Genomic DNA, 27,579 nt, shown 5'->3' with positions numbered 1-27,579 from the left:
ATGTGTTCTTGTACCAACCCAGAAAGTGAAATCACCACCTCAGTTACAAAAAAAACATTTATTGTCTAGATATTTCAATCATTTTAGATTAGCTAGCATTAAGTCCATTTATTATTTCTCCTGATTAGACGTTTCTTTTCCATGTAAAAGACGTACAAAAACAGTTTGTTATTTCTAAAGCATGTCCTGTAAGAAAAAAAAAGATATTTACATTTTTACAAACATTCAACAGACAAAAATAGATTTAAAAAAAAAAAAAAAAATACTAAACACAAGTCATGAATTTAATGAGTTTAAAATGGCTGAAACTGACTGACTCCTTCCTGAAGCTGAAATACAACAGCACCTTTCTCTGTAAGACTATCTTGACAAATAATTACATCTTGCTTGTAGTCTTAATGTGAAAAGAGAATTTTTCAAGGCAATTTCACAAATGTCCCACATTCAAGAATATTAACAGAAACAAGTGACAGTATTTTAAAAAACAAAAAAGGCAATTCTGTTTTTAAGATGTTTGTTTAGTGAATATGGTAGAAAGGACTTTTCACTTGAACACAAGGTTCATTTACTTGTCAAGATGGTCTTTTTAGAAGTATAGTTGGTCCCTGTTTATGAATCGTGATTAACCATCCATACAGTATAAAGTGTGTTTCAATGAGTGGCGAAGGCAGGGGCGGGGTGAATTTACAATAGTGAAGACAGTAACCAACAGGTTGTTTTTTAATTTCAGATTAAGGGGAAACATTTTTAATTTGACCTCAACCGATGAACTTATTGTAAGAGAGACCACAGGCAAATTAACTGCATGAAAACTAACAGCAGGGCGACGTCTCAACTTCAATAAGATCAAAGAGGCTGTACCAGCTATATCCGGCTGACCAATCATCAATACCGAGTCTCTGAAATGTTTTCAGGTCAGTAAAAGCGCGAGTAAAGGTGGGGCTCTGTCAACATGTGCAGCTGATGACACACACTGTGGCTCAAGTATAGAGGGTAAGGGTTAAAAAGAAATCACAGTATAAAGGCATGTTGCTCGTGGAGAACAGATATGTGAAAAATATAAGTAAGGAAATAAACCGGTTGAAACATTCAATTAATTCAATCTCTGAAACGTTTCCTTCAGGTTTCCAGTAATTGGTTTTCCAACTGGGATCATAAGAAATAGTCAGAGTTATGGGGCTTTCATATAGAATGCGGTTTGCCCTGCACTCGCCACTGGGTTCAGCGCACATCACAGTGTGCTGCGCTCAAAGTTCAACCTAGTTGATATTTGGACGCAGCACACTGTGAGCAGGGACACCGCGAGCTTTGACACCGTGAGCTGCGCACTCCGCTGTGCTCATGCTTCATTTGAGAGCACATCTATTAAGCCCTCTGTGGCTACATTTAGAGTGTATTCTTCTTTTTCTCCAGAGTATGTGAATACTATTTGGTGGCGTCTGAAATGGGTGGGAATTATGAAAACGTACTTTAACTCATGAGGATCAAACTAACCCATCACAGAATTCAACAATAGCATGATGTTAGACAAGTCAATATGGCCTTCAGTATGTTTCAAACTGATTTTGTATGTGTGTACTAAGTGTGTAGGTGGACAGCTACCGCAGTTTAGTGAGGATAGGACTTGGTGTTAAGACAGAAAAGGTACTTTTCAGACAGTGTAGGCATATCAGAACAGCAAGCTGAGGTTCTAAGGTCAGAGCTGAGAGATCAACAGGCTGTGAGCATCGTCTGTCTGCAACAAAATACAAACCAACATGTTCTGCATTCACTGTCCTCCTCCGTCTCTCCATTATTTTGTCAGTATTTTTGTCCACATTCTCCGCTTTCCATTTGTTTACATGTTCGACCATCTGGTTTGAGTGTTCGTTCTAGGGTCTCTGCCCCTGGTCGTGACACTGAATCAAGTGTGTTTTAAAATCTAATGTTTAGTGCAGTGTTCTCCAGAAGAGCTGGTCCCAGTCAAAACAATGCAGTGCCTTTGGTTCAGTCATTGTTTGGTCCCTGTAACTGATCCAAGTGCAGTCCGCAGCAGAAAGCAGTAGAGACAATAACATCCAAATAGTTCCTTTCCTTTCATTAAACATCCAGCTGCTCCAGTTAATTCCCAGCTGATATGGAGTCATGTATACAGGCACAACAGATATGTGCATGTAAAAGGTCCGTCTCCTTTCTGTGTCTCCTCGGCAGATGTAACAGAAAAAAAGAATGTGCCATCAAGGTCACTCGTGTTTTGCGATTTCTGGCTCCACTTGAAAATATCTGGAAACATATCTGGTGTGTGGGAAAGAACAAATGTCCTTGCTTTCTTTCCATAGTTTTAGTAGATGACCTCGTAAACAGTGGCCTTCTTGTCCCCTGAACCAGTGACGATGTATTTGTCGTCCACAGATATGTCACAGCTTAACACCGAGGATGATTCTTTAGACTGAAGAGAAGGAAAAAGATATAGAAACGGGGGGGAAAAAGTTAGAGAAAGAAAAAGAACACGTCTGCTTCTGTGTGTGAGATACAGTACTTAAAAGTTTTACTCTTTGCTCTTGGAAAATATAATTATGTCTGGTGCTCTCATTCTAATCAATATTGCTGAATGATTAATAAGATACAGAAGCTATCATAACATGTTTGCTGATGTTGTCACAGAGATACATGCTGATGCAGCAAATGAGACAGGATGCGTTTCCACACTAAAAGCAATATTTCACAGCATATTTCAACAGTAGGCATGTTTGCAACTTTCATTTAAACTTTAAATTGCACCATAAAGGATGCTCTTTTTGAGGAACATGACATTTTCATAATTTCCAGTCATTCGTTGCATTGATGCAATGCTATGCTGGTGGACATGCTTTTCTATCTACAGTATGTTAACATATTAAATAATGATCTGTTGTCCCAACCTGGAATATGCTGGCTCCATAGGGTGTTCTCCAGGCATTCAGTAGGTTATCCTTTCCCGTGCTCACAAACCATTTACCTGTGTAGAGAAAAACACACAAACACTCCCACAATAAGTAAATCTCATGGTAAAACAAAAGGGTAGGCAATGATATCATTGACAAGATATGATTAAAAAGGAAAACCCCTTTGTAGAATAGAATAGACAAAACCAATTTCCCACCTACCCGTATGCTGCCCTGCATTAATAAAGAAAAAATGACAAAACAACCAAAACAACCCCACTAATGGCCCGATGTTTGAGCCGCACGACTCATTTTAGAGTCGGACCGAATTTCAGCTTCGTCGGGCGTCGTTTGCTGTGCAGTGTACAGGGGGGACTGAGGACCGATTAATTATGGAGTTGTTTGACATGTTTCGTCAGAAATTTTGGTCGGCCGTCCACAGGCTCTCGCACAGTTGTAGCAAAGCTACGAGCCGATTCCCCAAAGTCAGTGCCTTTTTTCTCCTCTTTTTATAGTAATCAGAGCGTCGCTATCAAGATAACAATGTAGACCACAAAAGACATAGCTAGTATAACATAGCTAGCTTACTTCCAATTCTCTCTGCAAAATGGACAAGCCATACTGTCCACATCTTCCTAGCCACCTGCGAGTCCATATAACATTACACTGCTGCCTCTTTTTTTTTTTAGACGTTTCAGCAGACAGGATGGCACAGATGATCAAGGCAGCACATTTCTGCCTTGTTGGCATTATTGTGACCCGTACAGACCTCTGCTAGCAAACAAACTTTACCTGCCTCTGAGCTTTCAAACAAATCTTTATTGAGAACTGTCAACAGCCAGAACGATCCGCAGGAACCAGCTGGCCGGGTTTTTTTCTATTTTACACGTACAGTGTGAGCACTCAGGTAGTGGCTGATGATCGGACCGTACAGTGTGAGCACATAAATCGTGAGCTTTGGTTTTACATCGCAAACGATCTACTCATACAGTAGGAGTAGGAAGTACGCAACAACATTTCTAAAATCGTACAGTGTATGCCCAGCTTAAGGTAGAACTAAGCACCCATTTCAATCACTAATTTTAAAAGGTAAACTATAAAACGAGCACTGGAAAATGAGTGAGAGGAGGACTAAATCGACCGAGATCAAGGCAGCCAGTTGCTTACCACAGTAGGCAAACTGCAGGGAGAGCACACAGCTCTCATGTAGATGAAGCTGGTATTTGTCAGGCTTGGTGACATGAAGGACCTCAACGTTGCTGCTCTCCATTCCCACAGCGAGCCACTCTCCTGTCGGACAGTAGCCGAGAGAGAAGATCTGGACAGAAGAGACAGGAAATATTACATATAACCAGCTGATCAAATTTACTTTTAATTAAATTCTAACGCAAAGTTTTTCAAGGATAGTCGATAAAACACTGTTTGTTGTTACGAGGGTGTACCTGTGATGTAAAGTCATGCTGCTGCAGCTGCCGCCCTTCTCTCAGATCCCAGGAGCGGACGGTGTTATCGAGGCCTCCGGTCCACAGCTTGGTGCCATCATTGGAGATGTCAATACAGCTGGCTCCATCTGTGTGGCCTTGGAACTGCCTGCAGGATACACACATACATTCTGAGTTAAATACAGGAAGAAATGTTCAAACAAAGGCACACCAGGCGTCAGAGGCTGCCCGGGCAGTTGGTATGCATCACAGACTAACAAAATGTTAAGCTCTTACAATATTTCTCATCAGCAGCCACTCGATTCTACCTCCTGGTGCTACATTTTTTAATGGTAATGGTTAAATCAGCCGGGGTAGGTCAATACTGTGGTTAACAGGTGGTTAGAGAAGACACGGTCTCTCCTCTTACCTAACGAGTGTCTGGTTGTGTAAATCCCAAACGGCGATGTTTCCGTCACTGCAGCAAGAGAAGCAGACCTTGGAGTCCGGGCTGATGGCCAGAGCGTAACATGCCGGTGCTGATGATGTCAACTCTGCCTTTATCCTGGGAGTAGGCGTGGCCAAATCCCAGATTGACAGCGTGCTCGCCTCACCTCCCACAATGAGTGTCCGACCATCAGGGAGGAGACGACAGGAGCGGATGTAGTTGTCTCGATTCTGATGTGGCAGACACAAAAAATATATTTGACTAATGTGACTAATATCACACAAATATTTTTGTTGTCCCTTTTCAGACATGCACCATGACTGCAGAAATTCAGGTTTTAATAGTTTTGATAAACAGAACAGCGGTCAAAGTTTATGTGATAATTGCAAATTTGTTTTAATGCCACTAATTTCTTTAATGCATTAACGCAACTTGTGATTTTTAGGTTGTAGTGGGCTCAGTTTTAAAGCTAGAGAGAAGATAGTGGCATCATATGAAAAAACTAGAAAAACTTAAGGAATCCATTGGTACCAACTCATAGCAAAGAAGGTTAAACAATGCTCCAAACCTACGTTCAATTTTGGCGAGAAAAAACTGGCATAGCCATTCTCAAAGAAGTCCCTTGACCTCTGACCTCAAGATAAATGAATGAAAATGGGTTCCATGGTACCCACGAGTTTCCCCTTCACAGACATGCCCACTTTATGATAATCACATGCAGTTTGGGGCAAGTCATAGTCAAGTCAGCACACTGACACACTGACAGCTGTTGTTGCCTGTTGGGCTTGAGTTTTGAGCATGATTTGAGTATATTTTTATGCTAAATGCAGTACCTTTGAGGGCTTCTGCACAATATTTGTTAATGTTTTGTGTTGATAATTGATTTCCAATAATAAATATATACATACATTTGCATAAAGCAGCATATTTGCCCACTCCCATGTTGATAAGAGTAGTAAGTACTTGACAAATCTCTCTTTAAGGTTCCTTTTCCAACAGATAAAACATGTGCGATTCATTTGCGATTAATCATGGATAGACATGCAATTAATCGCGATTAAATATTTTAATCGATTGACAGCCCTAATAAACAGTTAATACAACACACACCTCTCTCACTCAAAAAAAGACTGTATACCCGCACCACCACGTCACTCACCAGACAGTCAAGCTGCGACACCGGGCTCTTGTTTCCTGGGTGACTAATGTCCCAGACCTTGACACAACCCTTCCCTCCTGTGTAAACATGTCGGGTGGGGTTACTGATGGTAACGGCGCACACCACCTCTCCATGGTTCAGTGTGTTGATCTGACGGGCGTGGCGAGGAATCCCTGGGCCCACCAAAGCATCCGGGGGGAACGGTACCGGCTGCATCTGTCCATCGGCCGCCACGTGAAAAGAATAAGCACTGATGATACAAAGGAGGAGGAGAGGAGGAGGACAGAAAACAGAAAGAAGGTAAAAATGAGAAGAGGAAAGGGTGTCATTATGTTTTTCTAAGAGGAGGTTTTTCTAGGACATATCAGTTGTTTCATGGGGCGATTCAGGCAATCAGTCCTCAAACATACAAGGAGCCGCAAACAGACTTACGGTTTGCCGCCAGGGATTCCTGTCAGACTGGGAGGCATTCCAGGTACTCGCATGTGAGGATGGGGATCAAAACCAACCTTGAGAAGAAAACACAGACTTTTTATGAACACAGTGCAAACACACACCCATGGGCATTGGCAAAATGCACACAGGTCAATACTAACCTGCGGAACAGAACACAAACACTCATGAGAACAAAGCAAACAGACAGTCTGGAGCACACACACACCCTGCGAATCTGAATGATGAGTTTAAGAGTCAGCAAACACACAGAGGCAGAGCTGTCAGTACTTGTGCTCCCCCCGCCCCATCCAACACACACACACACGCAGCTGTTGAGTACACAACCTAAGTTTCTATCAAGTGTTGCTCAGACACAGACGCAGCTGTGAGTCTACTAAACCTATTTAAACAGTGTAATTAGCACTATGCAAATACAGCCAAGAGGGATGAGGTGATTGAACGTAACGCACACCAGCATACCCACTGTATAAATACTATCACACAGACGAGAGAAATACAGCTGTGCAACTATTGACACTTTTATAAAATCTAAAGTGCTTATGAAAACTATTCACACCCAATAACTTCCTGATCTTTTAATATTTCAAAACATTCAATTACAGTGGATGTAATTCTGATTTTTCAACACTGATCAACAGAAAAAAAAGAAGTAAAGGCTTCAAAGTTGGATGGAGATCACCCATGTTTAAACAAGGCGTGACAAGTGATTTAAATATCTGCAAGGTGCAACTACTGATGCAACTGTCACTGTCCTGGCAAAAGTTACATTATGAAGACAATCAATCTGCTGGAAAGTTACTGAAAAGTTTGAATCAGGGGAAGGATACAAGAAAATATCCAACACACTGAATATTTCCTCAGAGTAGCGTAAGGTCAATCATAAAAAAATGGAAAGAATATACTGCGGTGCAGCTGTAAATCTGCCTGGAGCAGGTTACAGGGTTTCATGGCTGAGTTGTGCGCACTGTGCATACAACAACTGTTGCCCGGGTGCCTCAGGGAGAGCAGCAAAGAGGAAGCCACTGCTAAAAACACTCATATGAAGGCAGCAGAAGCAGAAGGCATGGCTTGAAAATTCACTCTGTTCTGTTCGCTCACATTCACCATGCAACTTCACAGAGCTTGAGAAGTTTTACGGATATAGAATGGGATATAAAGTGGAGCGTCCAGATGTGCAAACCTGATACCTGGAGTTCCTGCCAAAAGAGGCTCTACTAAATATTGTCCTGAAGGAGGGGAATACTTATGTAATGAATCATTTTGTGTTTCATGTGTGTAATTTAGATACATTTGTAGAGATTTGTTTTCACTTTTTACTGATGTTCATCAGGATAAAAAAATTATAAATTACATCCATCGTGATTCAACATCGTGACACAATAGTTAAAAAAGTAAGAGTGGTTAGAATGTTTTATGCACATTATATCAATAATTAGTATTATATATTTTTTCTAAAATTAAAAAGAAAACCTCTTACACGCAGCTAACTGCTTTTGTTGATTTTATATTTTGTTTTTATTTATTATTTTATAAAAATACAAGTAGAGCTGCAACTAATAATTATTTTCATTGTCGATTAATCTGTCGATTATTTTCTCGATCAGTTGTTTGTTCTATAAAATGTCAGAAAATGGTGAAAAAATGTAGATCAGTGTTTCCCAAAGCACAAGATGACATCCTCAAATATCTTGTGTCCACAACTCAAAGATATCCAGTTTACTGTCGTAGAGGAGTAAATAAACCAGAAAATATTCACATCTAAAAAGCTGGAATCAGGCAATTTTAACTTTTTTTTTTTAAAGAATTACTCAAAATAGTTAACAGTTGACAACTAATTGATTAATTGTTGCAGCCTTAAACACAAGCCATCCTTTTCCACTCACCATGGGTGAACGGCCGTACGCAGCCACAGCGGCCGCAGCAGCCACACTCATCTGAGGTGACATGTTGTGCAGTCCAGCAGCATAGGCTGCAGCTCCGGCTGCACCTGCCAGCTCCCCGTTCATCCCTGCTGCGTGGGGCAACATGCCAAACGCACCTGGGTATGGGCCCGGTACAGCCAGCGGGGTCCGCAAACCTGCAGCTGAGGAGGAGAGGGAAGGAAAGAGTGCGACACTTAAAAAGCTGGAAAAGTTAAAAATCCCTTGAATATCAAAGAGTACAAGCCTTGATCCTACAGATTTATCATTACCACACATCATCTTAAATTTCTAGTAACCTTTGATGGGGATTCTTTCTTTGGCTTTGGCGCAAACAGAGATTTCTAACTAATCTGTGATTTCTGTGATTCAGATTTATCTTTCATATCAAGCAGACTCTGGGGACCTCCACACATGCATGAGGTTTTCCAAAGTAAAGGTGTGCCGTGAAACATTAGTGATTAAGACTTAAAACAACAACAGGGAAGAAGTCAAAATGTCCTACATCATTTATCCAAAAGCCCTTGACTCTTAACTGTGACGTTGAATTTTCCGGGAGGCAATTTAGAAAACACAGCTTACTGCCATCTGGCAAAGATTAGCATATTAAAATAACACAAGCTATCATATAATTCATTTACAAATGTTTATACTGGACTTACTGTGTGGATGAGGTATCTCCATGGACGGGGGTTTTGATAGACTGGGCCGGATTCCAGGGGTGGAGCTTGGACCAGGGGTGGAGTCCCCTCTAGGTGTGGGTGTGCTTGACTTTTGCCCAGGTGTTCCTGCCTTGTCTCGCTGCCACACAGAGAGAGAGATTCACTTTAGAAATGTAACTATGGACACATGTATTCACCTATCAATCGATCTGTCTACCTGCTCTATCCAACTACATGCTGAAACAACTGAAACTATTGTGTCGTGTCCATTCCTACCATGGCCATCTCTTTGGACTTGAGGGAGGAGGAGCTGGCTGATGATGCAGTAGAGGCTGGACTACAAGGGTCTTTCTTGAGAAGACGTGCTTTATCCAGGCCATTTTCTCTAGGGGAGGGGAGAGGCGTGCCACGAGGGGAGGCTGGATCCTGGTGGAAGGACAAGGACTCAGTTAACTACCTGAAAAACAATAGCACTGCACAAAAGTGATGTTGGTATTGTCCTAAATAGAAGATTTCATTCTAACTGTGAATATATTGTGGTTTATTTAAAAGAACCATCGCCCACAGATTACTGTGATGCCTGTTAATTAATGCATCCATCCCACAGGAAGTAACCACAATCATGACAACTATAAACAAACAATAAAAAATACCAAAACATACTGACCTCATTCGAGACATCCACCACTAAATTGTCATCACTTTTCTCCCCGTCGCTGTCCTACAAAGCAGACAATCAGTTAGCACACCATTAAATATTCTGCACTTCTGTCTGGTAATTTTCTTAAACAAAAGATTTTAAAAAGATTGTCACAAATGTCCTTTCCTTTGATTTGCTGAAAAACAGGCTGTTAGAAGGAATTTGCAATTGAATATTCACTAGTGGAAATAAATACCAGACTGAAACATCACTCTTAAAATCCAGGTAAAGTCAAAATAAATGTGTTCTGAGTTTGTAACACCACAGAAAAATGTGTTACTGACCATCCAGCCAAATTTGAATGATTAAAAAAAATCTTTAAGTATATCAAATTAGGTTTCAAAATCATGAAAAAATAAGCAATATCCTCTGCTCTGAAATACTGGGGGCGTGTCCCCTGAAAGCTCTGAAACCCCACCCAATCGTGGGTCAGGGTTGATTACATATATACAGTTACAGTATATACAACACAGGCCATCTCACTGCAGCATGCGCACCAGGAACTTATGGTGGCCAAGGCGGCTAACTTCCGGCTAAATTGAATGGGGATAAAATAAGTCTTCTAGACTTTCCAAATGTTGTCGGACTGAATCGATCGAATTCTGATAGTGACACGAGTCATTTCGCGGTGGTTGTGATGCTAAAAACAATTCATCCACCGCTTTACAGCCGCAGCAGTAGCGACAGAGTAGGCTACAGCGGAGCCTATGACGTAAGCACAAGTTTAACTAACTTGGTTGTGATTGGCCAGTGAGCCCAGTCCTGGAACATGCACGCAGCACGCTCTCATTTGCACCCCGAATGATAGGCGCACAGAGAGAGCCGGGCCGGTGAGAGACAGACAGGGCCAGAGGGCCGGTAAAAACTTTATGGATTTTTTTTGAAGGCCCACTGGGATTGAGGGGTTATGCTAAGAATGGCTCCAGTGTATCATCGAGCCATGATTTCAGGGGCTATGATTTCAACAAATCCTGAACACAAAAAAAATAGAGAAAGACAGTTTAACGGTCTAACTCCATAATTCAGGACTATATAGTTCCAGTTTTTTTTTTAAATGTTTTCAGCACTTATCTTCTAACATGTGTAATGTGTGCAGAAACAATTCTCTGATTTACTTTACCCAGACTTTAACATTTGATGTATTTGATGCATTTTTTAGTGTTTGTATAGATGTATCATAGCCCCTATGATATCATAGCCCCTATGATACATCTATACAAACACTAAAAAATGCATCTACAAATGAACACAGTCAAATTATATTAATTATAACACACACACACAGTAAGCAGAAACATCTTACATAGTGGCTAGAGTCCTTGTCTTCCACCTTGCGTTTCTTGGTGTCATTTGAAAACTCGGGTCCGTTGCGTCGCTTATCTGAGTTCCGAAGACTTTCTGGCAACGATGCGTTACTCTGCAGATGAAAGCCGAGAGGAGAAGTAGAAGGAGAGCAGAGGGAAGAGAGATTAAAGAAAAAAGATAGGTAGTGTAGAAATAACATAGAGAAAGGAGAGTTTGGAGGACAAAGATGAAAACATTTGCAGAGGTGAGACAATTTTGTCATTTTAAGTTCAGGTTGTGCTTTGTTTTGTGTGCATTCTGCATGAGTTCTCTAAACCGTCTGATCCATCTCCCACTAATTACAACAGCTACTCAGCTGTGTGTAGAGCAGGTTAGAAAAACAGACTCCTACTTACAAATAGGTTAATAGTTCGCAGAAGCATGAATTAAGCAGCACTAACACTTTAACAGCAACCTCTTTTCTCACTTGACCAAAGCCAGTCACAGCTACACACAAACACACGCCTCTGAAGTTGATGATTACATTAAGTGGCTCTCAAAATCTATCAGTGCTTCCTCTCCTGGCTCTGACAAGCTGCACTGGCTGCAATGTGTGTGTGTGTGTGTGTGTGTGTGTGTCCCAAAATGCACACACACACACACACAACACACACACACAGCTGCCCCCTCTGGCCTCCTGACCAACGGATCCTATTGTTAATGGATTAAAGCTTCATGTTGAGTCCATTATAGTCTCAGCCTGTCAATGAAATGTGCATCCAACATACACAAACACACATGCGCGTGCACACATCCAGCGAGCGAGCGCTTGGGCTTTGAGGGGGGAAAGGGTAAATGAAGGAGGAATAGCTAAGAGAGGAGGAGGAGGGGTGGAGGAGGGTGAGAAAAAAGGGGAAAGGGAGGGGATGAGATTAGAGGACAGAGAGGATGGAGGGAGGGTGTGAGAGTGTGGAGGAGAAGAAAGGGTGACAAGAGACGAGGGGGGAAGAGAGACCGGGGGGGGGTGAAAATCTGTATTCTGCCAAAGGCCCCTTCCTTCACGCCCTCCCCTCTTCCTCCCTCCCCCCTTTTATTGAAAGGTTTTAGTGAGCTGAGCACAGGAGCACTGACCCGCAAAACATAAGCAATTTCCCCCCTCCGTCTCTCCCCTGTTCGCTTTTAGCATGGTCTCACACACACACACACACACACACACACAAGCTCAGTGTCATATGACTGCTGCCCCCCACCCCACCCCTCTCCCCTCCCTTTCCCAAGCCCTCCCTTCTCAGTGGTGGTGATATTAAACACAATGAGAGTCTTTAAGCGCGAGATCAGGGGCGGTGGGAGGGGGGGTGGGGGTGAGAAGGGGGTAATCTGCTCACTGAGGTGTTAAATAGGCACAACAATGCAGGCTAGGCTGGAGGAGTGTGTATGTGTGTGCACGAGTGTGTGTGCGTGTGTGTGTGTGTGCGTGTGTGTGTGTGTGTGCATGTGACCATGTGACCATGCTAAAAAGCTCATTTGGAGGAGAAAAGAAACCGAACAGTTCAGAGCAGATCTAGGGCAGAACTAAACAGGCAGGCCAAAGCTGTACCAGAGAGATCCCCAAACACACACACACACACACTTTGAAACTGACAGTCAAAGATATACAACTTAAGAATGAAAGCTATTTGGGTGTGAAACAGAAGTAAAAAAAAAAAAAAACAGCAAGGGGCTTTTATGCATAATGACATGGTGAGATGAACTTTATTGATCCCTGAGGGGAAACTGGGTCACTGCAGCAGCAATAAAAGTAATATCATTAAAATAAAAAAATGACCCTGCCTCAGCAACAGGTGCCGTTTACCTGAGATAAAAGTTTTAGGTCCTGTCTACACGTATTCAGATATTTTTTAAAATGTTTATTTTCCTGTATGTTTTGGCCTCTCGTCGACACGCAAACAGAGTTTTGGGTCACAAAAACGCCTTCTAAAGTGGAGATTTTTAAAAACTCCGGTTACTTTGTATCTGTGTGGACATGTAAGACGGAGCATTTGGGAAACAATGGCGTCCTCTCCTCATTTCACGCATGTTGCTTTGTGTGATGAGCATGCGCCAGAAACAATAACAAAGATGGCGGACTCACGGATTTTTTTACGTTTTGTTAGCACTGCTCGGAATAATTAATACTTATTTGAAAAATGTTAGTCACAGGAGGCCAAAGCAGGGAACTCATTTAACATGTCGAGGGCGAATGGTGATTGAATATGCTTTTTGGCGATTGAAATGGAGGTTTGTAGCACTCAGAGGGGCTATGGACTTAAACCTGAATGACCTCCCGTTCATCATTTATGCATGTAAAGAGACAGCTGATGACAGCAGAGTGATGACCAGGATCCCAACCCCCCACCAACAATAACTGTTATCGAACTGACTGTAATGAAGCAGAAGGAAAGGGAGTGAGAAAGGTGGTAACAAAATTCCTTGACCCTTTACTTGTGATCTCACTTGTGGTGACATGTAAATATTTCGGCAAATGGAGCGTTTGGAGTCGTTTTTGCGTTCAAATGTGGACGGAGATATTTTGTGAAACGAACGTCGTGTAGACAGATTATATTTTTTAAACGGAGGGGAAAATATCCATTTTTTAAAATATCTATACGTGAAGACAGGGCCTGAGTTGCAAGTCTTCATGTGGCTAAATGTGCTGTGACTCTTTAGATACTGTATTTTCAATAAAATACTATTACATGTGCGATAACTGAATGGTTGGCCCAGGATGACCATGTCTATATCACAGCAGGGATTAAAGGGATCATTTTTTGGGGGGGGGGTCTTTACTGTTTTTCCTACATAGCTGTGGTAGATCATTTTATAAGTACAAATCCAGACAATTAGATCATTACTTGGAACTGCTATATGAGTAAACTAAATGCAGTTTACTTAGAGCAGACCGTTTAAATTAGTTTTTCCTTCAGTTTGAGTAGAGCTTACTGATCCCATAGACATCTGTCAACTGAGCTAAGACAGACTAATCTCACTGTTGAGCCAAAGTCAAACTGAATGTAAACTGCATCTAAGAACAAAGTCCAAGTCCCACAAACCAAACTATCCCTTTAAGAGAAACAAGAAAATAAACCGAGTGGTTTGTCAGTACTGTAAACACGGCTGCAGAAAGAGGAAGTACTTACTGTGCCGGGCTCTCGCTCTATTGCCATTGGAAATGCGTACATGCGGTTGAGGTCATAGGGTTGGGTGTTCAGCAGAGCAGAAAACGAAAAAAATAAGAAAGAAAGCAGAAAGAGTTAGAAATGTGAAGTCTACATTGAAGTTGACACAGAAAAACTGAGTCGGAAGCAGCACAAAAACAATTTTGGACACCATTTAGAATAATGATGAATATAGTGAAATTAAATATCATTTTAAAACTGCATTTTGAATGATATGGATGTTGGCTTATAAAGTGAATTGTATTTGATAAATTTGTTATTCCAAAACTTCCAGGCACCACTTTCTATTTCATGTGGTGTTTCTGTGGTGTGTTCGTTCACCTCTCAGGTGCTCAGGTCCTGAAGAGTGTGAGTCTGGTCCGGACATGTGGGGCTTTTTATCACCAACATCTTTTCCCAACATGTGGGGAGGAACACCACCAAGTGCTCCTGATAGAGCCAGGAGACCAGCTGAACCACCCAGCTGAGAGGGGTGGAGGCCGGCAGGGTGAGGGGTGAGGGGCACAGGGGCACCACCGTGGTTATGGGATAGGTGCTGCTGCTTAGAGACAGGGAGAAAAGACAAGAAAGATAAAGGGGAGGTTAGTTGAGTCGAGAGAAAAAACGTTTCAGGGATGCTACAACACACAGTTGAGCCTCCTTGAGGTGTTGCAGGCCTAAAGCTTCGTTTATACTCGCGCAAGACACCATAGCGCGGGCATCTGTGGATGGCGCGTGCTACGAGCATGCACAGAGGCGTTTATACTCATTGCGTTGTTCGTTGCAATATGCTCCGAAACGCCAGGGGGCGTACAAACAAAAACATTCTGTGGATCAGCAAGAAGTCAACGAGTGTTACTGGAAAGGAGAGTAGGCTGCCTGGCAACCGTAGTAAACGCGACAACTTGCGGAGCCTTCGCACACCACGCGAAAGCCGCGATGATGTTATTTTCTGACATCATTCGCACCTCGCGCCGGCTTCACTACGGGGACCATAAACCAGGCTTAAAGCTGGCAATACATCCCAAACTAAAATATTAGCCACTAAAACAGAGCAGTGCATTTTTGAGTCAGAGCTAAAAAGAAGAGATGTTGAGCTCACTGGACGTAGCCAAAAATTGCTGTAATATAGCTGTCTCAAAAGTGAAAAACATTGACGCCTGACACCAACAGCTCAAGTGTCAGTGAATAAAACTGAGCCATCAATAGATAACATCAATAGCACTCTGTAACCTAATCAATAGAGATTTCTGGCCCTATTGAAGTCTTCAACAGATGGGACAGTTTCTTCAGTGTCTGGCTTTACACCACCTCAACAAGCTGCTGCAGCCTACAAGGCGGTGAACACATCCTCTCCCCCTACACACACACCGACACACACACACACACCCTCCTCCTTCTGGGGTCAAACACTGAACAATACTGACAGCTGGGATCACAGCCCAGAGCCCGAGGATGTGGTGGGAGAAGCGAGGGGGGGTAGGGAGACAGGGAGGAAAAGGAGGAATGACGGAGAAGTGGAGGGGCAAGGGGGCGGGGGGGCGAGAGCCCCAGCTGCTGCCTGCACTGTCAGGTCTTGTGAGGGAGTGAGGCGGCTGAGGCAGAGAGGGGAGGAGAGAAGGAGAGAAGAGGGTCAGAGAGAGAGTTTGGCTGGCAGCCCTGCTCTCTCTTTCACACCAAATCAGGCGCTCGTCTGAGCGTGAAATGCCTTTGTGTTCCAAAACATCATTATTGCCTCCTCAGACAGTAGCCGCGGGAATCCAAGCTCACTGATTCGCCACGGGGAGGGGAGGAGGAAGGAGGGAGAGGGGAGAAGAAGGGGGGGCACAGGAGGCGACTCGGCAGGGGTGCAAGGAGTGCTGAAGGTCAAACCGACTTTTATCTCACCTAATTGACTAACCCACTCCCCCTCTCCTGAGCCCCCGCCTCCTCTTTTCCTCTCTATCCATCCTTCACTCACTGCGTCCTGCCCCGATGAATGAAAGCAAAACAACGAAACAGTCTTTTAGCCTCAACCCCCATGCCTGCCTCCTCTACACACACACACACACACACACACACACACACACACACACACACACACACACACACACTCAATTTCCAGAGTTGGCTCGCCTGCCAAACAATCAAACATAAACACACCCACACGTCACACTTGATCACACTAACATGCAGACACAGAATCTAGATAAACAAGGCAGGCACATACACCCTCGCTCAACCATCCTGCCTGTTGTTTTCTGGGGATAACAGAAATGCACGCTCTGCTACACCCAGACGCACACACACAAACAGATGCAAAAACACACACACATGGATACACAAGCAGGACCCCTGATGGGAGTAAATGGAGGGGAAGTATTGGTGGAGGCAAGGGGAGCCCGGTTTGTCATGGGATGTTAGTGTGAGCTGGTATGTGTATGTGTTGTATGTATGTGTGTATGTATGTGTGTGTGTGTGTGTGTGTGTGTGTGTGTGCGAGTGTGTAGGTAGGGGCAACATGCTTCATTACACTCATTTAACTCACAAACGGGGTGAATGACAGGCTGGCGTGGGAGACGGGAGGAGTGGGTGAAGAGGGGAGTGTAAGGGGCAACGCCGTGACCCCCCTTTTACAAACACTGAAATCCTGCAATTAAGACTCAAACAGCAACTGCCAAATCCACCTCTACCCCCATCACACACACACACACACACACACACACACACACACACAGACCCCCATCAGTCCACGCCAACTAACAAGCCCACCTCACATTTAACTCTTCAAACCCACTGCCCACTCTTTGCTAAGCTAAATCTATGACGACCGACCCCCCCCTTTTCCCACATTCCCCTTCAACTCAACCCCCCTGGCCTCACCTCCCGCCAGTCAAGCCCCTATGGCTCCTATAAAGCAGAGTATTCTCAACTACCTCCCATCCCACCCAGTCACCAACATCAACAGCTCTACACTGTCTCTCTTTTAACCTAAGCATCACAGCCAAACTGCGAGGCAAAAAGTGTACGTTTCTATAACTTCTTTTCACACTCACCGTGCCAATCCCTTTACAGCTCAAGCCTGAATAGCTGGTCATGCCCCATCATTCATCCTAGGCTGTGACGACATCTTTTCAATAAACACCTCTCATCACACTTCTCCCACTGATTCATATCCTCTACTCGTTCACCATGAAAAAGATCAGTTCTATCAATCAATCAGTCCGTTTTATTTCCAGACCCATAGTCCATTAAAAAGAGAAACTATCTGCATCCTTGGGTTCAATTTTATTTCATTTCCTTTTTCTTCAATTTAATTGTCCTACCAAGTCTTTCATATGTCCTACATACTGTATATGCCTGTGACCTTGAGGTTGATTTAGTGATTCAGAAATTGAAATAACTGCATTTCCTTTAAAAGTCAGCCATATGCCTACATGTGAAGTCAATGTAAACGTATGTGTGACGGTATATTAAGTTATGTCACCAGTACCACAGTCAAACTTCAGTAGTGATTCTGAAGGTTTCAAGTGAAATCCAGCAAAAAATGTTCACTTAAAGAATTACTTTGACTTACTAGAGTATAGTGGTTGAGTTATGTCTTTGTTTCTGCAATGTATTCATTATTATTAGGGCTGTCAAAGTTAATGCGATAATAACACATTAATGCAAACTCGTTTTCACGCCACTAATTTCTTTAACACATTAACGCAATCGATCTTTCGGAGGTTGTAGCGGGCTCAGTTTTAAAGCTACATGCCATGTCATACTAGCTAGCTCGCGAAGGAGGCTAAATAATGCTCCCAATTTGCGCTAAAGTTTGGCGAGGAAAAACTGTCATGACCATGTTCAAAGGGGTCCCTTGACCTCTGACCTCAAGCTATGTGAATGAAAATGGGTTCTATGGGTACCCACGAGTCTCCCCTTTACAGATATGCCAACTTTATGATAATCACATGCAGTTTGGGGCAAGTCATAGTCAAGTCAGCACACTGACACACTGACAGCTGTTGTTGTCTGTTGGGCTGCAGTTTGCCATGTTATGATTTGAGCATATTTTTTTAAGCTAAATGCAGAACCTGTGAGGGTTTCTAGACAATATTTGTCATTGTTTTGTGTTGTTAATTGATTTCCAATAATAAATATATACAAACATTTGCATAAAGCAAGCATATTTGCCCACTCTCATGTTGATTAGAGTATTAAATACTTGAAAAATCTAAAAGAAATAAGATAAAAAAATGTGTGTTTAATTTGCAATTAATCATGATTAATCATGGATAATTGTGTGATTAAGCACTATTAAATATTTTAATCAATTGACAGCCCTATTAATTATGTAAAAAAAATTCTGAAATAATAAGAAGCCCTTTTCCAGAAAGATTTTCCATTGGTGGCAGGCATCAAGTATCTGAGAGGTTAAAGTTACACTATTCACAGATCAAAATAAGAAAGGTTTTCCATCTTTGCCTTAAATGTGCCGAGAAGGAAAAGTATTTCTTAATGAAATAATTAGATTTTTTGTACACACAGATATGCGGAGATAGTTGATTGAGTAAGTAAAAATAATACACACTGTAGGTGGAAGGCCTGGCAGTCCACGTACCCCGATGACAGCGTTTAGCTCTGCCATAGTCACCTGTTTGGCTCGCTCCACGGCTTGGACCACCTGCTGTTGATGCTGCAAAACGCACAGACAAACACAATGTTGCTAAAAGACCAAGAATAAAAGGTTGATTTATCAGTAAAGCTAGCAGAGACAACTAGCGTGTATAAATGGCATAAATGACACAGTCTGCAGCTCAAAGTCACACATACTTACCTCCTGTGAGAGGAAGGGAATGACTTGTGCACAGATGGTGTTTAGTCTCTTGGCAATCTCGGTCTGATGAAGGAAGAGACACACAGAGACAGAAAGAGACTTAATTGTTAATAACATAATTACATTCATTTAGAAAAGACAGCTGTTCAGTAACACCAATAAAGTAATACAAGCAGCCTCTACAGCAAGCCACACACACACAAACACACACACACACTGAAACCCCTGGTCTATGGCCCTATTCAGACCTGGTATTAACATGCGTCCTCAGTGATCGAATCACAAGTGGACAGCTCTAAGTACGGGTCTGAACGCACTCAAGACGCATTGAGATCGGATCTTTCAGACCACATTCAGAGGTGGTCTGGGCCACATATGGTCACATTCTTTCAGCAGTGTGCACGCCAATGTGTCCTGGGCCACATTAAGGACCGCCTACTCAACTGACGTCCCACTGGGATCCGCAGGTCTCTGCGCTCCTCAGGTGAATAGACAGGCAGACACGAGCCTTGCGGCATGGAAACGGCCTCTGTGCTCTACGGTGTCCTGTCGGTACAACTGTATTTTATTAAAATACATCTTGTTTATAGGCTACATACAGACTCTCAGACTAGGCACACGAAGTGCATTATTATCATATTGTCAGAGATGTGTCGGCGTTTTTTGTTCCGCTGCTTTGCACAGAGTTGATACCCGGGGACCGCCAGTACAATAACCTTTTATTTTGAGGTTATTAAAGTGTACCCAAATTCACAAATATGTAGGATATTACTACTGACATTCATGTAATATTACGTCACAACGTCTGCTGGATTGGCCATGTGTTTACTGCGTGTTTATTTGCATATAGAGCGGGGAAGTGAGATTGGATCACGAACACTAATGATCCTTATTTAAATCATTAGGTCCTAAAAGTTGTAAAATGCACTAATAGCTGAATCCAGAGTTATTTCCCTTCTTCCGTTCATACAAATGAGACCCAGACCGTGACGACGGCGTGAAGTTGGGACCCCATGACCAAGGGGACGCTACTGCGCATACTGCATTTTGGCTTCCTGCGCCACTAAGCAACTTTCATAGGAATGAATGGGACCCCGCCTCCAACGCTGTATCCAGTTCTCTTAATACATCCATGCAATCAAGACGCATGTGGAGACGCATTCTAATGCCAGGTGTGAACAGACGTACTTGGAGCTGTCCACTTGTGATCGGATCACTGAGGACGCATGTTAATACCAGGTCTGAACAGGGCCTCCGATACAATAATGACACCCATCCACTTCCTTGGCTTTTACACACAAATCCAGTGTGTGCCATTTTCAGCTTCACTAACACACACACACACACAGTACAATGAGATTTTCCTTTCTAATCATCAGTGTGAGCTCAAGTTTCTCTCTTGCCTGTTGTATTTCTTTTGCTCTCTCTTTCTATCCTCTGTGCTCTTGTCCCTCTTCCCATCAGCACTTCAACATAATCTCATCAGCGACTAACTTCATTTGCTCTCCCCCAGTATCCATGCCAACACATCCGCCTGCCCCCCAAAACCCCGGAGGTGGCAACAATTGGCTGAAACCAGATACCCCCACAGTGGCATCAAATCAGATAAGGGGACTCATATTACATATCATCCAATCAAATTGATATGAAGGAGGCCAGGAGGCCAGGGCGAAGGGGGAATTAGAGGAGCCATGAAACGTAGTAATGGCTCATCGGACACACACATCCCACATAAATAGATATGTTGACACACACGCTGGATGGGAAAGCTTCAAAGGGCTATGTGTTGTTATGTGAAAACGTAGGAAAAATTGGATGATTTTCATTATTAGGCTACGTGTTGAAAAATAAAAGACACTTATGGAATTGTTTCAAAACTCAATGAAAACACAGTCATCAAGCTAAAAAGACATTTGGTATCCCACAGCACAAAGCGACCAACTGTGTGGGTTTAACTGACCCAACAATAACTTCACCTGCTGTAGAAATAACTGGTTAATATGGCAAGTTCCCCCTTTTACAGTAATAATATACAGTACTTCCACTTTCCAAGAGACTTCCGGGGCATACACTGCTCCAGTTTCCTACCTCCATAACTTGGTCTCAATTTAGAAAATTTTACCGATATGTCAATTTTCTTTCCTTCCTGCAATCCGTCTGTCATTAAAAGGTCAACAAGACTAAGAGTCAACAGCCATGCTACCAACATACATTACCATCCCTAAAGCCATGTCCCTGAGCTAGACAATGCATTATATAATGGGTTTCATAATTCCTGAAATGTTGACATTGTGGGGACGCCCTCTTTAGCTGTAGCATGCTTAGTCTCATTGGAACTTACTGTCACACACACACACACACACACACACACACCTATCAGGTCACAAAACTGACCCTGCCAGTTCAGCCAATTATGTACTTGGATGAGCTAAATAAAGTACTAGCCTATTCAGAAGGAGTCTTGAACTAAATAAGTAACTGCTTCTCTTAATAGAACTTTGAGTATCACTGAAACTTAAAAAAGAAAATTATAATTGCACTACCCAGGAGAATGTAAATAAGGGGGTTAAGTAATGCTAAGTAAGTAAAGATTGAAGAAACAAATAGAGGTAAATAAATGTTCTTTACCTTGTGAACGCTATACATAATTGACTCTTTATCCAGAATCAAAGAGAATATGGAATCAAAAGGAGTTATAAGCCTTCAGAGCACTTTTAGTTCTGTTTGTCATTCATAACTGCATGTGTGAGTTTACATGACATGAAATACAACGTGTCTAATAAGGATTTGTGTGAAAAGCTTAAAATGCTCATTTACACATCTGGGTACATTTGGGTCTATTCTATCTGCACAATGTGAAGAGTTATCTATGGACAATAACACACAGTGCTTAATATGGAGAGCTACATTTCTATATCGAGAAGCCACACAACAGGCTGTTGGTGAAAGACAGTTGGTTAGTCTGATCTTTGCACTTAGCTGCTTTGGCTCACCAGTCTGTGCAACATTTATGTGATGTGTCTTGTTCAAATCTCAGTGCTGTCTAGGTGTATGTGCACCTTTTCCTTTCTACAATTAATTTAGTGAGTGAGTGACCTTAACAACATACAGTAGAAACCTGCACCCTGGCCAGCTCATGAGTTGCTGACTTCCGCACACTGTAACTCAATCTTATAATGTCCAACTTAGTCTATGCCTAGAAAGCCCTAACTACAGAGCTATTTTAGGCATACCTGCACGTCCATTCTCAGAATCCCAGGTTGTAAGCCTATAATTAGTCTTGTATAATGGCTCACTGATTAGGTCGTCTGAGCATTAGTCTGACCAACTACTACCAGGTCAGCTCAGCCAATCTAACTAAGATAACTGACAAAACTAACAAGGATTAAACACACGAGGCCACAAATACCCAATGCCACAATCCCCAAGTGTGGCATCATTACAAATCGTGACTCAAGAACATTTGGAGGAAGTAATGAAAACTCACATTGTAACCAAGCACTTAAACGGTTTTCATACCAGCTCCTGAATAATAACATTGGAGAATTGCTGTGGTGCACCATCTACACTATGATATTCATATAATTGAGAGAGTGGGTAAAAAAAAAGTTGAGGATACAGAGAGAAGAAGTGTACACATACCATGTGCTAACAGAAAACAGGCTTCCCATTGCACATATAATTGGAGCATTACTGCCACACTACACACACACACATCCGTACCTTCTCAGCAGGAGGTGGGTTGTTCTGTATCCCCCCGTGCCCCCCGCCCACAGAAGCTTGTTGCTCTGACAACTGCAGCCCCAAGCTAATGACCTCCCCTGGAGCTTTAGTGTGTGTGTTTATGTGTGTGTGGACAATAGGAAGAGATGCATCTCCCTCACAATGAAAGAACAGTAGCTTCGCAGGGACATAAAACGAAAAAAGGAGCCAAGAAAAAAGAAACGAGAATGGGGGGTGTAGCCCAAAGAAGAAGAGATCCCATAATTTTAAATCGAGAGTGAGGAAGGCGGTAAGAAACGGAGAGAACTTGGGTTATAAAAATGAGAGAATAACACAAGAAGAGAAAAAACTAATGGGAGGGAGTGTGAGAAGTCAGAGAAGCATCCCCACTCCTCGGTGAAGCAGCCAGGCCAATCCACCTCCAATTTCCTCTGGTCTGACTGGTCGATAGTTGTGGTAATTACTGGTAAACGCTCTGAGCCCTGCACCACTCCTGTGGGGAAATGTGTGTGTTTTTGTGCATGAGAAAGAGAGTGAGTTTTTCCCGCCTCATCCATGTGTCTACATACTTAACCATGAGATGTGTCTATGTTCTCATGCATAAACGTTTGACTTCCAGTGTGTACATTACTGTGTATGTTTTCAATTGTTCCTGTCCTTGTGTGTTTGCCTACATTACTTCTGGCTGTACATAAATGCCCTTGCCTTACATTACAGGCAAGTGTATTCCGTGTTTGCACACTTATACGTCTGCCCTACTAAAGTGTGTGTCGGTGTGTTTTTCGCCTCCCTGCTTCTAAAAGGGGGGAGCTCCACTGTCTCTCCTCTGCCGGCCTCACCATGATCGATTCCTCTGCCCTCCCCAGCCCTGCCCCTCTAATGTAATAAAGCAGGCCGCTCCCCTAGACAGCACCAATCAATCTACAGAGCCATTCATCCTGCCTCTGGGCTCAGCCGGCCGGCCCTAACTGGGGAAATGGAGACAGAGCCCCATCGATCACGAATAAACACACATCCACACACACACACACACACACACACACAGGCATACAGTAAAACACACACAAATGAATGAACGCACAAATGCATTTGTGCACACACAAGGACACGTCAACAGGCACACACACCAAATACATCAAAACCCTGACACGAGAGAGAGGGAGGGAGGGAAAGAGACAGACAGGAAGACGCAGAGAGTCAAGGGGCAGACAGATAAGCATCCATACCTGTTTGTGCATTTCGATGTTGAGGCCATAAGACATCTCATAGTACTGAGGAGGACAGAGAGTCAGATTAGTGAAAGGAATTCTGAAGCTTATGCAACTAAGAGAATATGCTCAACCTTACAGGCATTTTCTTAATAATAACCAGGCTTGCAGATCTTTTGTGTTGCACCAGGTCATTCTCACAGAGCCATCAAACTACTTTTAAAAGACACAGCATAAATGTGTTTTACCTGTGCAGGAGTGTTGCCATAGAGGCGAAGTAGATACATACTGTATGTTCGCAAGGCACTTCTGTCTACTTTTTGTCTGTTTCTTTGTCAGGCTTTAAACACATGTTTACCTCACTTTGTTTCAGATTAAATAGAGTGCTCCATGGATGACGTACTTTTGTAGGCCAACCGGGAAGTTGGCATCGCCATGGTTCCCTCGACAAAAAGCCAATGGGATTTTTCCATTGGGTTTTGGATTATTGCAGAAAATAAGCCCTGTGGCAAACAAACGTTTATGATACTTACACGTTTTGTTCAGCAAGATAATCGTATGTAAAGTGTAAATGCGATCGCCAGAAGTCAAATGCTAACGGTAGGCTATAAACGAACTACACCGCGGTCGCATGGGCGAGAGAATACACCACGAGGCTGTAACGCCGGACGAGTCGTCATGACGTTTAGTAGTCTCATTTAGCTACTTGAAGCAACCGCCTTTTACATAAAGAGGCTTCAAAAATCACGAGTGAGGTATTTATTGATGTATTTTATGTCGTAGAACAAAACATTAAAATCTCTTCAGCTTGTGTTAACCACAGACCTTATTTCAAGCATCTAACTAAAAACCCATAAATAAAAAAAAAAAACGTTGACTTCCAGACAAGGGAACCGGAAGTGCTAAAATGATAACTCATTTCTGGGTTGTAGGACTCATTCCTATAGCACTCTATGGCTATCGAAGTAAAACTTGTATTTCACTTTAGACAGAAGAGATAAATGCAGAATCTCATTCATTCAACCTAGTGAAATGTTGGATTTACTGAAATACTGGAGCTCGGTTTAATCAAAATGAAAAATCTGCCTTCTCACAAATTTGCAAAGTTGTAGCACAGTCTCATCTGACACTCTAATCATCTTCATTAGCATGTCTGAGTAAGGAAACTCTCCGTCTAAAGCAACACTCATGCTGCTATGCAGTGTTTCTTATTATGCCTCTTCCCTTCGTTCATGTAGTAATACAGTATTTACTGAAGATGTTGCACTTATCAGCCTTTGCAAAGATGAAAGTTCAGCTCCAGAACACATAGAGCTGCTGGAGACACAGTATCCTCCTCAAGGACACTTCAGCAGGGCAAAAGCCTCCTTGTGTCATGTGTAGGTCAAATGAATTGAGTGTCACATGGATCTCACCATGACATAGTGTCGCTGCATCTCCGTCTTTTCACTGGCCAGCTTCTCGCACTCCATCTTGAGACTGAAATACACAGCAATACACCATTTATTTCAAGAGAAACTTCTCAAGTTAAGCAAATTTGATCTTATCCAACCCAAGCACCTGTTTCCCAAAGACTGAGAATGTATGTCAGCCTTTGGGGATGGTTATTTAGTTTTTTCGACCTTGATTTTACAGCACAACCAAGTTGTATTGCTGATAAATGAGTCTCTTTTTTGTCCAAAACGTCTACTGAAACTAAGAATAAACAGGGACGATGTTAATCTTCCAGGTGTTTTTTTTAACAATGGTAAAGCATACAACTTTGATCCCTGTTTTTCTTTTCTCACTGACTAAAGCACTTGCAAAAGCAAAGAAAAACATAACAGTGCAGGACACAGAGCAGAAAGTGAAATGGAGAAGATGGTTCTTCCCGTCGAGTTGTGATAACCAGTCTCTGTTAGCTGTAGGATGATTGGTTTAACCCTGCTCTTTGAACGTGTGAATCAGGATGTGAGGAAACAAAACAGTGTTTGTAGGTCAGTAGCTTTCACCTGTTGCGGCCAACCTTCCCCAACAAGTAAAAGTACACACGCACAAAGCAAAGAAAAACTGCACACATACTCAGGCAGTCTTTTCCTGACTGCACAACTACACACACACACACACACACACACACACACACACACACACAGGGGAAAATAAGGAGTGATTTATGAAACCCTGAGCCCACACGCCACCCTCTGGCTCTCACCCATCACCAAGACTTAGACCTACCGCAGTGCAAGCGCTAACACTGATGACTGGTCTGCTGCATGTGAGTGTGTGTGTGTGTGTGTAATCCAGGTTTATGGGTTAGTATGAGGCCAGAGCTGGGGTTTTGTTCATTATGGTAAGGGGGATGACTGTGGTTAGGGTTGAGGTTTAGTGTTATAGGGTAGATGACAATGAAAAAAAAAAGCAGACAGAGGAGCCTTCTATGTGAATGTTTGCGTTATCCACCTGTGGTACTGTGCCTGAAGAAACTGGAACTCCTCCTTGATGCGGTCCAGTGACTCTGGGATGGTGAACTTGAAGGGCTGGCCTGGAGCCTGGTGGGGCGTCTGACACAGACACACACACACACACAGAGAGAGACACACAGACACACAGAGAGAGACACACACACACACACACACACAGAGAGAGAGAGAGAGAGAGAGACACACACACAGACAGGATTACTACCATCATAGTGTCTCATTATGTGGCCTATACAATTTGCATTGTAGCCCCTCTCCAGGCTCACATGTAATGTCAACAACTTTTTTAATTATTAGCCATTATTAAACAAACAATATTATTATATACTATATTGTTTCTCAGGGCAGATGCAAAGAACAATTAACAAGAAGAAAAAAAAAGACTAAAATGTAAACATGTGCTTATAGCCTGGTGGAGGTTGTTAAAAGTAAGACCTCATGAGGTCATGAGACAAAGAGGTAATGTTATCTCCTTGTGTGGCTGTGGACACTTATTATTAGGGTTAGACTGTTAATAAAGCAGGAAGGGGAGAGTCTTACCGGGTGTCGCCCCTGAGGAAACATTGTTGTCTCCGGTTGGATGCAAGGGATCAAAGTATAGGGCACACAGAGAGGATGTATGTGGGGGTGCTCCGCCGGATCACGGAGACGAATCCATCCGCCACTTATTATCACCACCAACTGTCGTTAATTTCAAAAAACCAAACCGCTCCGCCGATTCGTCCGAGTTCCACGGACCGTTTAACTGCTCCGTCTCTCGCTGCGTTTCGGTCGTTGTCTCTCCTCCGCTCCACCGGCAGCAGCGCGGCCGTAAATCAACCGGAAAAACACGGGAAACGGCTCATTAGCTGGAGGCAGCTAAAAGGGAGGAGGAGGAGGAGGAACCAGGTGAGTAATGAAACCACCTCAATCACTCCAGCGGGTTGTTTTGTTGTAGGATCCGATGTATTCCGAGTAGAAACGAACAACCAAGGAAGAACCAGTAGTCCAGTAGTAGAGCCTCAACGGACAGACAGCCGCTGACTGTGGTCTCTCAGTCGGAGCATCCGAAACATCCACACAAGTTAATATCGGTGAAGAGTTCACACTTGGCGGTCCAACAGTCAACAAAAAAACATAATATTTACTTCCCCGCGGAGTTTTGGACGCGTCCGAAATAGATTTCACGATAAAAATAGTTTTAATAGCAACAACTCCGCAGAGCAGCAGTGGTCCTCCGTCTAGCTCTGCTTTATCTCCAAT

At 42.9% G+C, this 27,579-nt stretch overlaps 1 protein-coding gene across 8 annotated transcripts; it reads right to left on the bottom strand.

The window, feature by feature from the left end:
- Nucleotides 1-39: 39 nt before the first annotated feature.
- Nucleotides 40-27,579, bottom strand: LOC141769071 (transducin-like enhancer protein 1). Of its 8 annotated transcripts, none has more exons than XM_074637746.1 (20): nucleotides 26,878-27,579; nucleotides 26,318-26,418; nucleotides 25,294-25,357; nucleotides 23,897-23,941; nucleotides 18,948-19,010; nucleotides 18,702-18,806; nucleotides 14,489-14,708; nucleotides 14,129-14,145; nucleotides 10,972-11,085; nucleotides 9,636-9,689; nucleotides 9,245-9,394; nucleotides 8,969-9,107; nucleotides 8,271-8,470; nucleotides 6,364-6,440; nucleotides 5,932-6,181; nucleotides 4,755-5,002; nucleotides 4,346-4,493; nucleotides 4,071-4,221; nucleotides 2,901-2,977; nucleotides 40-2,428 (listed from the first exon to the last, which is right to left on the bottom strand). In XM_074637746.1, the coding sequence occupies exons 1-20, from the start codon at nucleotides 26,899-26,901 to the stop codon at nucleotides 2,321-2,323; spliced, it is 2,355 nt and encodes a 784-aa protein (XP_074493847.1). In that variant the 5' UTR covers nucleotides 26,902-27,579; the 3' UTR covers nucleotides 40-2,320. The 8 variants fall into 8 exon arrangements, with proteins under 8 accessions (XP_074493847.1, XP_074493849.1, XP_074493850.1 ...); XM_074637748.1 differs by having other exon boundaries at nucleotides 26,318-26,406; XM_074637749.1 differs by having other exon boundaries at nucleotides 14,489-14,705; nucleotides 26,318-26,406.

The sequence above is a fragment of the Sebastes fasciatus genome, chromosome 6 (genome assembly GCF_043250625.1).
Source record: "Sebastes fasciatus isolate fSebFas1 chromosome 6, fSebFas1.pri, whole genome shotgun sequence".
Lineage (NCBI taxonomy): Eukaryota > Metazoa > Chordata > Actinopteri > Perciformes > Sebastidae > Sebastes > Sebastes fasciatus.
Note: the sequence above shows the minus strand (reverse complement) of the source record. Positions and strands in the feature narration are given on the sequence as shown.

Excerpts from the sequence above, each read along its gene's own strand:
- LOC141769071 (XM_074637746.1), bottom strand. The coding sequence starts at position 26,901 with ATGTTTCCTCAGGGGCGACACCCG. Across the intron at positions 25,358-26,317 it reads CTTCAGGCACAGTACCACAG|TCTCAAGATGGAGTGCGAGA; the intron begins GTGGATAACGCA and ends TGTGTATTTCAG. Across the intron at positions 2,978-4,070 it reads CCTGCAGTTTGCCTACTGTG|GTAAATGGTTTGTGAGCACG; the intron begins GTAAGCAACTGG and ends TTCTCTACACAG.